This window comes from Antechinus flavipes, chromosome 2 (genome assembly GCF_016432865.1).
Source record: "Antechinus flavipes isolate AdamAnt ecotype Samford, QLD, Australia chromosome 2, AdamAnt_v2, whole genome shotgun sequence".
Lineage (NCBI taxonomy): Eukaryota > Metazoa > Chordata > Mammalia > Dasyuromorphia > Dasyuridae > Antechinus > Antechinus flavipes.
In genome coordinates this window covers 613,082,997-613,095,266 of record NC_067399.1, presented here as the reverse complement: position 1 = coordinate 613,095,266, position 12,270 = coordinate 613,082,997, and the positions used below count along the sequence as shown (strand labels likewise).

The window sequence follows — 12,270 nt, the reverse complement described above, 5'->3', positions numbered from 1 at the left end:
ACACACACACATACATATATGTGTGTATATATATATGCATTCTATAATATATAGGCTGAATCTAGTTTTTGTTTTGGTGGAAGAAAATTGTATTTTCCCAAAGAAAGGCTGCTTGCTCCCAAAGTTGCTAACAGATTGCTTCTTAATTGAACTTGGGAGGTGAATTATATGGTGAATTAGAAAAAAGAACAACTCAGAATTTAGTGAATTGTTCCATAAAGGAAACTGTGGGATTGAATTGCAAATGCTGGATGGAAACCTTGCAGCCGGCCCCCATGCATCATGGGCTGGTGACCTCTGCTGTGTTTCAGTGAGAGCCTCAGCAGCCAGGAGAGCATTCTTCTCAGGGCTTAAAGTGCATTCTTTCCCAGAGACCAGCTGTAAGCCTTGGTTTCTTATGCAAAAGAGATGTTTGAATAAACCCCTGTGACTAATGAAATATACAGGATCTTTGCATGGTCTTTCTTACTAGAGAGATAATTAACTATCGATCATATAGAAATAAGAAAAGACATAATGAGATCTTTTCAAACATTTTAAATCTTGTAAAAATACCCAAGGGAAAACTTGAATGTATCCTTTCCCTGGCTGTTTATGTTTATATCTTCATCTGCATCTCACACCAAGGCCAGAGCTAAGGTTACATAGACTAAATAATACCATAATGGTTGACATTTATATGGGGTTTTAAGGTTTGCAGAGAGCTTTAAGTCCTTGGTCTCAATTGATCCTTACAACAAAAGTGTGAAGGAGGTACTCTTATTAACACCTCTTTATAGATGAGGCATCTGAGTCTCAGAGAAGTTAAGTATTCTGCCCAGGGTCACACAGATAGTAAATATGTAAAGCAGGATTCAAACTGACACCAGATCTAGGCTCTATTCACTATGTCAGAGATGTCAAACTGGTGGCCCAAGGAATTCAAGTGCAGCCCGAAGCAGATTAAAGTGTAATTGGGAAGTGTTTAACAAAATAAATAAAAATACAAAACAACATAGATAATGTTAATATGTGGTTTTCTAAATCATTGTGCAGTCATGGCTATTCCATGTTGCCTCTCAATCCTAAGGTGAAATGAATGGTGGTGTGGTCCTAACACTTAAAAGAAAGAAAAAAAATCATGCTTAGCTTGAGATCGCTTCTAAAAGAACATCATAATACACAAATGAATTGGTATTATGGGCAAATCACTTGACTTCTCTGTGCCTCAGTTTTTTTATCTGTAAAATGAGAATAAAAATAGTCATACTACCTAACTCACATGGATGATGTTGAAAAATTATGTCATAAAGATTGACATTAGTGTGTGTATGTGGAGGACTTAATTATTATTCCCCTTCTAAATTCCCACTTGAAAATAGCTTATTTAGGCAATAGGATGATACCGATGAGGTGCTAGAATTGAGAGCAAGAGCTCCCCTAACAGCAATGGGATCCCCTTTGGCCGGTGGCAGGTTTTACGAAAGAATTCAAACCCCAATAAATACAGACACGAGGTTCGTGGCAAGATTGGGTTTATTTAGGCTAAGAAAGCAATATACCAAGAACTCCTGTTAGGAATTAGCAAAGGTTTACACTGAGAAAGACCCAGTGGGCGAAGTCCAGAAGGGCATTGAGCAGAGAAGGGCGGACAAACCCTTGGCTGTGTCGGGTTCGTCTTGGCCTGGAGCTGGGGAGCAGTTTGAGTGACTATGGTGACAGTGCCCAGGCCGAGATTGCCAATTGAATGAGATTGCTTATCTGGGAGTTGTCTGGGAAGGGTGTGTCCCTCCCAAGGGCCGGCAGGGTTTGAGAGTCAGGAGCACCCTTCCCCCAAAGGTTCCTTTCCAACCCCTCCCCCCAAAAGGGGGCACAGTTTAAATCACCCCCCAAAGATTAAAGGGGACACAATTTACATCAATACTTGGCTATAAAGGCAATGCCAATGGAACCAGAGTGATGTGGTGGATAAAGTAACTGGACCAGGAGGCAGGAAATCCAAACTCATACACTTATCATTTGTGTGATCATGGACATGTCATAACCTCTATGAGCCTCAGCTTCCTCATCGGCTAAATGGAGGTAATAGGGTTCCTGGGCAGCTGGGTGACCCAGCAGATAGAGTGCCAGCTTTGAGTTCAAATCTACCCTCAGATACTTACTAGCTATGTGACTCTGGGTAAGTCCGTTAACCCTGTTTCCCTCAATTCCTCATCCGTAAAAAAATTGGGCTGAGAGAAGGAAGTGGCAAACCAGGGTCTTTGCCAAGAAAACCCCAACAGACTAATGAAAAGTCAGACAGCTGAAAAATGACTCAACTCATAGGGTTACTATAAGGATCAAAAAGAAGGCAACATATAAAGCACTGGGTAAGTTTTAAAATGATGTATAAGTGCGTTACTTTTTTATGGAATTCAGATTGAGACACTCCACCATCCTGCTTTTCTTTTTTAATATTTTATGGAGCATTGCATAGGTAGAGAAAATAACTGAGTTTTTTGTTTGATATTGAATAAAGGTATTAGATAGATGTAAACTCATTCTCTGTTGGCTCACTGAAAACATCCTCCACAGCAGATGAGAAAAGAGATATGATATGTATCTCCTACTCTTCCATAGAGTTTTTATCACCTTTACCAAGTCAGTCTCTCTCTCTCTCTCTCTCTCTCTCTCTCTCTCTCTCTTGCTCTCTCTCTCGCTCTCGCTCTCTTGTTTCTTTCTCTCTCTCTCTATTTTTTTTTTTTTATTTATGCTAAGAAATTGGGTCCTCCTGACTTCAGGGCTGGTGCTCTATCCACTGTGCCGCCTAGCTGCCCCAGGTCTATATATTCTTAGTCTTTTGATCCATATGCCTTGAAGATAAGAGTATTTGGTATGGCAACATATATTGAAAGAAACAATGTTCTTTATGAATCATTGTCACAGTTAGGCTAAAGCTCTTAAACTGTGAGTTGCAATCCCATAGGGGATCATGTAACTGAATGTTGGGGTTGTAAAAAAAATTTGGGAAATAGTAAAAGGTATCAGTTATTCTGCTAAGATTTAATTCTTTGTGAACTAATAAACAAGCACATTCATTTCATTATCATACAAATTTGATTTCATCTTTAATATATCATATGTAAAATTATATGTAAACCAAGGAATTGTTTTAAAATAACTTTTAAATAATTTATTATCAGTAAATGTTTGGTTTCTATACCTATTTTATATGCCTATGTATCCGGAGTCATGTAAAAAATTTCTTGGATGAAAAGGGATTGCAAGCAAAAATGGTTTGAGAAACCTTGATATAGACAATAATAGGTAACAATCCTATCTTGGACACTTAGCTATGTGATCCTATTCAAATTATATAACCCTCTTAGACCTTTATCTACAAAATGAGGAAGGGGACTTAGGCATTAAGTTCTCTTCTAGTTATCACCCCAAGTTTCATCTGTAAAAATGATTTGGTCTCAAAAATTGGTTGATTTTTTCAAAATATTTTGAGGTCTCTATTCATATAAGAGATTTGACATCTGTCTATTCATGAAAGTTAGCATGCTTCTGATACAAAATTTAAGCTACCAGGTCAAATCTGCTAGATATTCAGTAGGTTCCAAATATTTATAACCTGCAGTGATATCTTGCACTTTCCTCCTGCATCTTTGCAAGATGATGACAGTGATGATAGTGGTGATGGTGATAGATTATGGTGATGATAAGGATGGGGATGATTCATAGAAAGAATCAGACTCAGAAAGGTACTTATAAGTTGATGAATCAAGGGATTACTATGTGGGTGAAGAGACAAAATCAGGGAAAATCCTATTCATTTTCTTTCATAGAAGAGTACTTTCCATTAATTATGATTTATGAATCATCTTTTATGAAAATTTGACATATATTTCAGCTTAATTTCTATTATTTTAGATTGTGAGCTCCTCAAGAGGAAAGATAGTTTTATTCTTTGCATTTGTCTCTTCAACATGCAGGACAATATCTTATACATAGTAATAAGTAAATGCTTAATTAATGCTTTCTTGCTTATGATTCTTCATCACAATTGATTTTTAATGACTTTAGGAAAAGTCAGATTGTTACAGAAAATAGAGAAGTTTTCAGTGATCTTTGTACCAGATTAATCAATCAACAAATAATTATTAAATACTTATTAGGTGTTGGGTACTGAGTTAGGTACTGGGTAATCAAAGATGAAAGTTAAATAGTCCTTACCCTCAAGAAATTTATAATCTGGTCAAGGAAAACACCATGTTTATACAATATTACTTATGAATTTAAGTATATACAAAACGGGGGCAGCTAGATGGTACAGTGGATAGACTGCCAGACCTGGAATCAAGAAGGCCCATTTTTGTGAGTTTAAATTTTACCTCAGACACTTAGTAGCTGTGTAAGGAGATAAAATATTCTCTTAGATATTTCCTTTGCCCTTCCCACATTTTGCTTTGCACTATGTAGTGTGTGTGTGTGTGTGTGTGTGTGTGTGTACGCTCAGGCACATTGATCTCTTTTCCCTTATCAAATTGTAAAATCTCTCATCTATGTTTTTATTTTAACCCAAGGATCTTAGACTTACAAGGAATGGAGACTTTGAAAATATTGTTTGAATCTAATGATTCAACTTTGAATGTGACTCACCTTTTGCCCATCTCACCATTCCCCATCACCCATGCCTTTGTTGTCCCTTCTTACACTGGCAGGGTGACTCTATTCCTGGAACTTTCACTTCCCCACTCTAGCAGGAGACACTCATTTCTCAGACCTATAACATCTCCCTTTTCCCCTATGAAAAACACAGAGGACCTAGCATGTGACCAGTACCAAATCTCCCACACAAGGTCCAATCTCACATTTAGTGGCTCACTTTGATCTTCTGGAGAATTTATGTGACTGTCTACAGATTTTATGACATCATGATTTTCTGTGACATCCTTTTAGCCTACCACACAGATGCCCAGCTCTAAGCAATTATTCCCAGAAACTGAGCAAGTTCAGGTCTGCAAGATAGGACCAAATCTGCAGGAAACCTCAACCGTGGCTCTGACCCACTCTTTGATTGGTATGCTGACTTTAGGACAACACAGAGCCAGGAATTTCACAGGAGCTCCTGAGCCCTTCAGCCAGGTTTAGAACCAGGAGCACACAAAGGAGAGAGAGAAAATTGAGCTCTAGTCCGCAGCCAATCCACTGGGAATTTCTTGGAGCTTCCATACCTTGGTCTGGCCATACAGTCTTAGGATCATAGATTCAAAAGTGTAAAGGACCTCAGAGATCATCTAGACCAACTCTCTTGTTTTACAGATGAGGAAACCAAGACCCTAAAAATCCCACCAGTCAGAATTTGAACACTAGTTCTTTGACTCCAGAGCCAGTGCTTTCCCCTCTGTACCATATAGCCAACTTCTGGTCCATTGCCTTCCTTTCCTACACTGTCCCATAGCATTCCCAAAGAATGGAGTGGTCTGACTAGCACTATAGCCAGTACAAAACTGGCTTAATACCTCAACTACATATGGAGAGAGCCTCTGATTCTTTCTTTGTACTACTTAACCTGAGCTGAAAGAAACAAGAATACAGCTCTAAGACTAAGTGGCCAGGGAGCACGTCCATGGAGTATGGAAATCTGGCAGAAGGTCCCTGGATGGAGTGTGGAAATCTGACAGAGAGGACCCCAGCAGCTGCAAAAGGGACATAAGTAGCTTTGGGGTTACTAGGTGAAACAGAAGCAAACATGGATGTTACTCAACTCACTTGTTCCTAAAGGAATGTTTTCAGCTTACTAGCTTTCATAGAATCCCTGTTTCTCTCTCTCTCTCTCTCTCTTTTTCTCTCCCTCTCTCTCTCTCTCTCTCTCTCTATATATATATATCTATATATTTGTATCTGTTTGTTTTTTATATCCTGAGTATTTGGGCTAATGTTTTGGAGGATATTAGCTTATTAGCATACATTAAGCAACTCTTGCATGCAGGATAGTGAATGTCGATCATTTTTCACTCGTTGGGTATTTGAATAAAGCTTTGTATGTTTAAACATTGTCATCCCAAACAGATGGTGCTGTTCTGGAGCATAGGAATGGTGCATATTGCATTTTTTTGTCTCCCAAGTGCCTAGTTTTGTACCTCATACATAATAAGTCCTTAATAAACATGTGCAGCCTTTTAGTTGCAAGTTCTCATGACTTTAGAGAACTTGATCTTTCTTGCTCCAAAGTCTAGGAAGGGATTTAAGCAATCACTGTGACTTGTGTTTAGCGATGACTCTCAGGTTTCTTTTGCTGCCCAGGTAAACAGGATCAGGTTTCCCGTAGAAGTAGCAACTTCTCCTCTGGGGAAGGAGGCAAAATATTCCATTACTTTCAAGCACAGTATCTCCAATACAAAGTTCCTGCTAGTCTTTGGGGCCAGGGAGGAGGTCTGTAGCTAAGAGGAAAGAGCATTCACTGGTTTGGGGGTCAGAAAATATAGATTCAGATCCAGGCTTCACTATTTATTACTTGTGTGAAGTTAGGCAAGTCATTGAACCTCTCTGGTGACATCTGACTTGATTTTTCATTGCCTTTCTGACAATTTGCTAAAACCCATGGACCCCTTCTCAGAATAAGATTTTTAAATGTATAAAGAAAAATACATAGGATTACAAAGGCAATTTGTGATATTGAAATAGTTATCAAAATATTTAAAAACAAAAATAAGTTCATGGAGCCCAGATTAAGAACTCTTAGATGACATCATCTCCAAGACCCCTTTCAGACCTCAGATTAAAATCTTATCTGTCTCCCATAATAAAACACTCTTTAAAAAATCCCAGAAAGAGACATGGCAATTTGTAGTGACAAAGAACAACTGGAAGGTATGTTACTTGGTGGATAGGGACAAATGACAGAATAGATGGAGAGATCGAAGAGTAGGTTAAGAGTGAAAAATGATATGAATTGTAGCAGAAAGGATACCTGATTTGGAGTTAGATCATTTCTCTGCCACTAATTTTCTGAGGGACTGTGGGATAAAACAGTGAAAATCTGAACTCAGCAGATGAGCAGATTGCCTTCATTAAAAAAAAAAAAATCTAAAATCTATCCTAGGATCTGTTTGGCCCAGTCAGAACCAAGTCTTTATTTAGGTCTGGAGTTAGCTCCTTTGTATTTTTAATTATTTTGCTTCTGTTTTTATCTTTCACCATATTTGATTTTAGAACAAATTGGAAAGGGATTCAAAGTCCACCTAGATCAGTCCATAGCTGAGAAAGATTCTCCTTGACAACATCATCACCTTGGCTCAAAAATCTCCAGTAAGGGAGAATCTACTACCGCCTTTATGGATAACTCTGATTTTTGGGACATTTGTTCTTAGCTGAGGTCTAAATTTACCTTTTCATAAGTTCTGTCTATTGCACCTACGTCTGCTCCTTGGGACCAAGCAGAGCCAGGTTCATCCCTTTTCCCTGTAATAGCTCATAACATATTTGAAGACAGTTATGAAGTCCTTACAGGCTAAATATCTCCAGTTCTTTTGAGTGAGCCTCATATTGCATGAGGCTAAACCATTTCATTCTACTGCTCACCGTTCTTAAGATGCTTTCCAGCTTATCTGTGTCTTTCCTAATGTTGAGGGCATGTCTGAGAGGGATCTTGGTGAAGATCAATAATCACTCTTTGTGAAAATCAGCCGGAATCAGGAATTCAGGTTAAGGGAAAAATCTTCCATCTTTATTCTTTTTGAGGTGAAGGGGGATTGCGATAGCAATATGGGCAGCTGCGACAGGAAGCCAGCCAGCAGAGGTGAAGGGGGATCGGAGGAGAAGGGGGTCTTGATAGCAAAACAAGTAGCTGTGTCAAGAAGCCAGCCAGCAGTCTCTCTTTCCACTTCCCTTCCCACTCCCCTGCCTCCACCCACCAAAATCGTCATTTCCTATACAACACATCAGGACTTACACAAAGAGTGGATGGGGCCATTCTTTCTCCAAGCTTACATATTTATAGAGTATGGTCCAATTACTATTTAGCCTCATGTGCTTGGGACCTCAGTGCATCAACTCAAGCCTCAGCCCATTACAACTCTTCATCTCAGTCAATTATAATTTTTGATGAGTTTCTCTCAATACTTCAAATATTCAATTCCCTTGGACAAAGTCATAGAACATCAGAAGGAACAGCTGCAAAAAGACAGGTACCAGCCCAACCCATACTTGAAAAGACAGATACCTAGGCTAACCCATACTGGAAAATACAGATAACTAGACCAACCCATCCCTGAAAAGATAGGATTGAATGGAAAAGCTAGTCAGAGCTCCTGGTAACTAAACTCAGAGATTGTAGATATATCTTTACAGGTTTAATGACATTCCCAATCATTCCTAATTAGTGATCTTTGTTTCATAATAGTTTTATGTCAGTGTGAAAAAATTTGGTGCTTCTATAAATTCTTTTTTTTTTCCTGCTTCCTTTTCAGGTGGCCTTGGAGAACAGTCTTATGAAATCGAGCCGAATGCCACAGCTTCCAGTCATAGTACCAAGAAAGTTAAAAAGGGTAATGTGGTACCCCACCCAGACATTTGGGTATCTTTTATTTAATATCTTATCAACTGAAAAACCTATTCTATTTTAGAAATGCAGAATTCTGTTGGCTGGAATGTAGCTAAACCCAGCAATCAGCAAAATGCAAAGGATCTGTTAATTGGTGGATTAGGGATGGCTTAGCTGTTAATGTGGACCACTCAAAGAAATGGAAATTTTCTATTTCATGTTGAACCATATAGTAGCAGCCCTAGAGAGGCAGCCCTGAAAGCATAGAAGGTATGGACAGTGACCACACATGGACACTGCTGGATTTTGATTAAAAAGAATGTTCATAAAAGCAGGATAAAATTTCTTTTCTACCTCTCTACAAGTTACAAGTGGAGTTTATTTCTTTCTTATCTCTGCCTGAAAAAATCCCAAATTTCCTTCAAAGCTCAGCTCAGAGATTACCCTGTGAAATCAGTCCATAGGGTCCATGGACCCTAAGCTAACAGCCTCTCATCTATGGGAATACACTTATTCAATATAAAACAAACCTATCTTCTACTTATCAGTGCCTAAAACCTTACATAAAGTAATATGAGCCTTTTCATCTTTCCCAGTATTAGTGATGGAAAGGACTAAAAAGGACTTACTGGAACTAGCAAGTCAGTAAAAGGAATGGCTTTTAGAGAAGGCTATCTCTTTTCAGAAACTATTTTCTTTTTCTTCCTCAATTTTGTCTCTCTTGAATAACATGATGAAATCTACTTGGTTTTTCTCCTGGAAGGATAAATTCAGCCTTAAGTGGCAATGCGGAAAAGAAATACTAGCTTCCCAATCCAAGAGATATCTTATTCAATTAAATTCGGTTCAATTCAACAACATAAATTATTGAATGACTACTTTATGTAAGGCACTATGTTAGGAGTTGTGGATATAATAAGAAAGCGCCCCTACCTTTAAGGAGCTTCTTTTTCTTCTTGGAAAAAGGAATAGGAGTAGATTATTGATTTCTTTTAAAGAACTAATAACTCTCCTTCCCAGATCCTTATGTGAATTTTTCAAGTTAATATCTCAACTTCATAACCAATTTTTAATCTTATTTTTATTTTTTTATTGCTGAGGCAATTGGGGTTAAGTGACTTGCCCAGGGTCACACAGCTAGGAAATGTTAAGTGTCTGAGGCCAAATTTGAACTCAGGTCCTCCTGACTTCAGGGCGGGTGCTCTATCCACTGTACCACCTAACTGCCGCCCATAACCAATTTTTAATAGTGGAGGGACCTTTCACTTTTTTGATGCTTTTATTTCTTTTCCAAAAAAACATCTTTTTCATTTTTTACCACCTTCATCAAAATAATTTTTCGGTTTTTTCTGGGTTGTATGTAAATGTATTTGACATTTTGCCTTCTCACCTGGAGACCATCTATCATCATGGTGATAGTGGGTAAGCATAGGCGCAAAAAGATCTTTATTGTTAACATTGTTGTTTTTATTATTAACCGTTCAGTTTTCTTTCTGGAATGCAGGAAAAGCAGGACTATCTATCTACAAATGACTTTTCCTTCCTGTTCCATGTTCACACAGTGTCCAATCTCTCATGACCTAATCCATGTATACATTATCCTGGTACACTAAGGAATTGTGTTACCTGGTGCTGAAAGCAAGTTGTCCACCTCTGTGCAGAGAAATGACAGCTGTTCAAACAGCTGCAGAGCCAAACCACTAATGGCAACCGGAAGAGCATAAAGCTACCGCAGCCTGTTAAAACCCCTGGATTTAGTCTATTTTAACTGATTACCCAAATCAAGGTTAGCCCAGAATAACAGGACGTAGACTCTTGAGAGCGAGAGAGTTTGTTCCTCCCACTTAAAGCTCTTTCTTTCTGGACACTAGTGTGCAGCAAGAGGCATTGCTTTGGTTGAAAAAGATAGATTTAAAAAGCCATGAAAAGATGTCCCCATCTGTGATAAACAAAAGAAGGAATGAATAAGCATTTATTAAGTGCTTTATGCATGCAGAGAACACTGAAGCTATAAACAGAAAAGTCTCTAGGAACTTACATTCTAATAGGGGAAAATGACAGACACAGAGACAGTTACATCCATCCTGGACATTTAGAAGTCTCGCTCTTAAGTTAAGAGAGAGGACCCAGAAAGTGGGATAGGCTAGAGTGGTATCTCCATTTCTCTGCTCTCTGGGCCAGTGGTCTGGGGGAGATTATTTTATTTGAATTAAGGGTTAGACAAGTTGTGTGTCAGTCGGACAATTCCCTTTAATCACAACCTCCCCACCACCAGGGACCCCCTTTTTACCGCCCCATAAGAGAGACCTCACAAGTAGGAGAGGGGATCTGAACCTCCCGGATTCATCTTGCCCCTGCTCAGCTGTGTGTTTATTTCCTTCTATTATTCAGCGCCTGTCAGCCCTGACCGTGGGGCTTTGCTGGTCCCGGCTTTCTGTGGGAACCGTAAGAAACTTCCTGGTGCTCTCCGAGGCACCTGGCAGTTTGAGGAATCCCTCTTGCGTGGAGTTCAGGGCTCAGCATGCATTTTTGAGTTTATAATTGGATTAACGAAATGGAGTGTGTAAACAGCTTCCCAAATAAAGCTGTTGAGTCCATGTGGAAGAGGTAGACAGAAAAGGAGCAAAGCCCCAGTCACCCCTCAACCCCACTGGAAAAAGCCAATATTTGGGGGCCACTAGTGACCCACCAATTGAGCCTTTGACTAACTTTTGGCTGTTCACACCTTTGCAAAAGAGTCTTCCCTCCATCATTCTCCTGTAGCCCACCTTTCCGAGCAGAGCTCTTCCCGTACATGCCATGGAGACAGCAATTTGGCCAAAGCATTTGTGAGATTTCCTTTCCCGAGTTCATAATGGTTTATCCAGATGGCTGGACTGCTGGTGGATTTATTTCCAGCCATCGAAGAAAAGTCTTTCCCCGGATACAAGACTCAGGATGTCACCTGGGAAAAGCTGAGACCAGACCACAGGACCATTTAGGGCCCCCCTGGGACCGAGCCTGGGAATGAAATGTTGACTCATGATGGCAGCTGTCGTGTGGCAGAGTTTATGGAAGTCTACCTCAGGAAGCAGATCCATATGAATGCGTTTGAGTTGGGGGTGTGGTTGCTAGACTGGATTGTTTTCTTTTTTGGCACGAGTCCTTTTAGTGCCAATCCAGATGCAGAGCATTCCAAGATAATAAATAAAATTACACTGGATTCTGATTTTTGAGATAACAGTAATTCAGGAAAATCCAATAATGACATTTGCATTAGAATCTTTTCCCAGCCCAAGCAGAACATCTGTTTAGACATATTTTTAATCTGCAAATGCTTCCTGTGCTAAGTCCTCAGGAAATTAAATTTCTCACTGGGTCGAGTGGTAAGCTGTCGTTCACTAACCGATCACTGCAAATTATATCCCTTGTCTTTCCCCAGTTAGAGATTAGATTTTTCCATGCTGGCTAGATGATATAAAAATTGTGCCTGTGACTCGCTGTTACATTTCTATTTAGTATTATCATCTGGGAAACAGAGGAAGCATGATAGGTATTATTTGGAATATAGAAAGCTTTTTCCACCCCTGATTTTCTACTGAAGAAAAGGACACAGAAGTAAGTGGGAAATTATTGCATTAACATGAGAGATTAACCAACACTCAGGTGTTTCTCACTTAACCCCAGTCCTGCCACTAATCCCAGCATCTTGGCCTAAATTTATTGAATTTTAAATTTTCAATTTAATGATTATTGAATATTCCAGTTCTAAACATAAAAGA

The 12,270-nt window shown here is 39.2% G+C and overlaps 1 protein-coding gene across 1 annotated transcript in view; it reads left to right on the top strand.

Moving 5' to 3' along the window:
• TLL2 (tolloid like 2) overlaps window positions 1-12,270 on the top strand; it is a 123,181-nt gene that overhangs the window by 28,025 nt on the left and 82,886 nt on the right. The window contains exon 3 of the mRNA XM_051973821.1: window positions 8,436-8,513. Within this exon, the coding sequence (XP_051829781.1) occupies window positions 8,436-8,513 (78 nt within the window). The remainder of the gene's footprint in view (window positions 1-8,435; window positions 8,514-12,270) is intronic.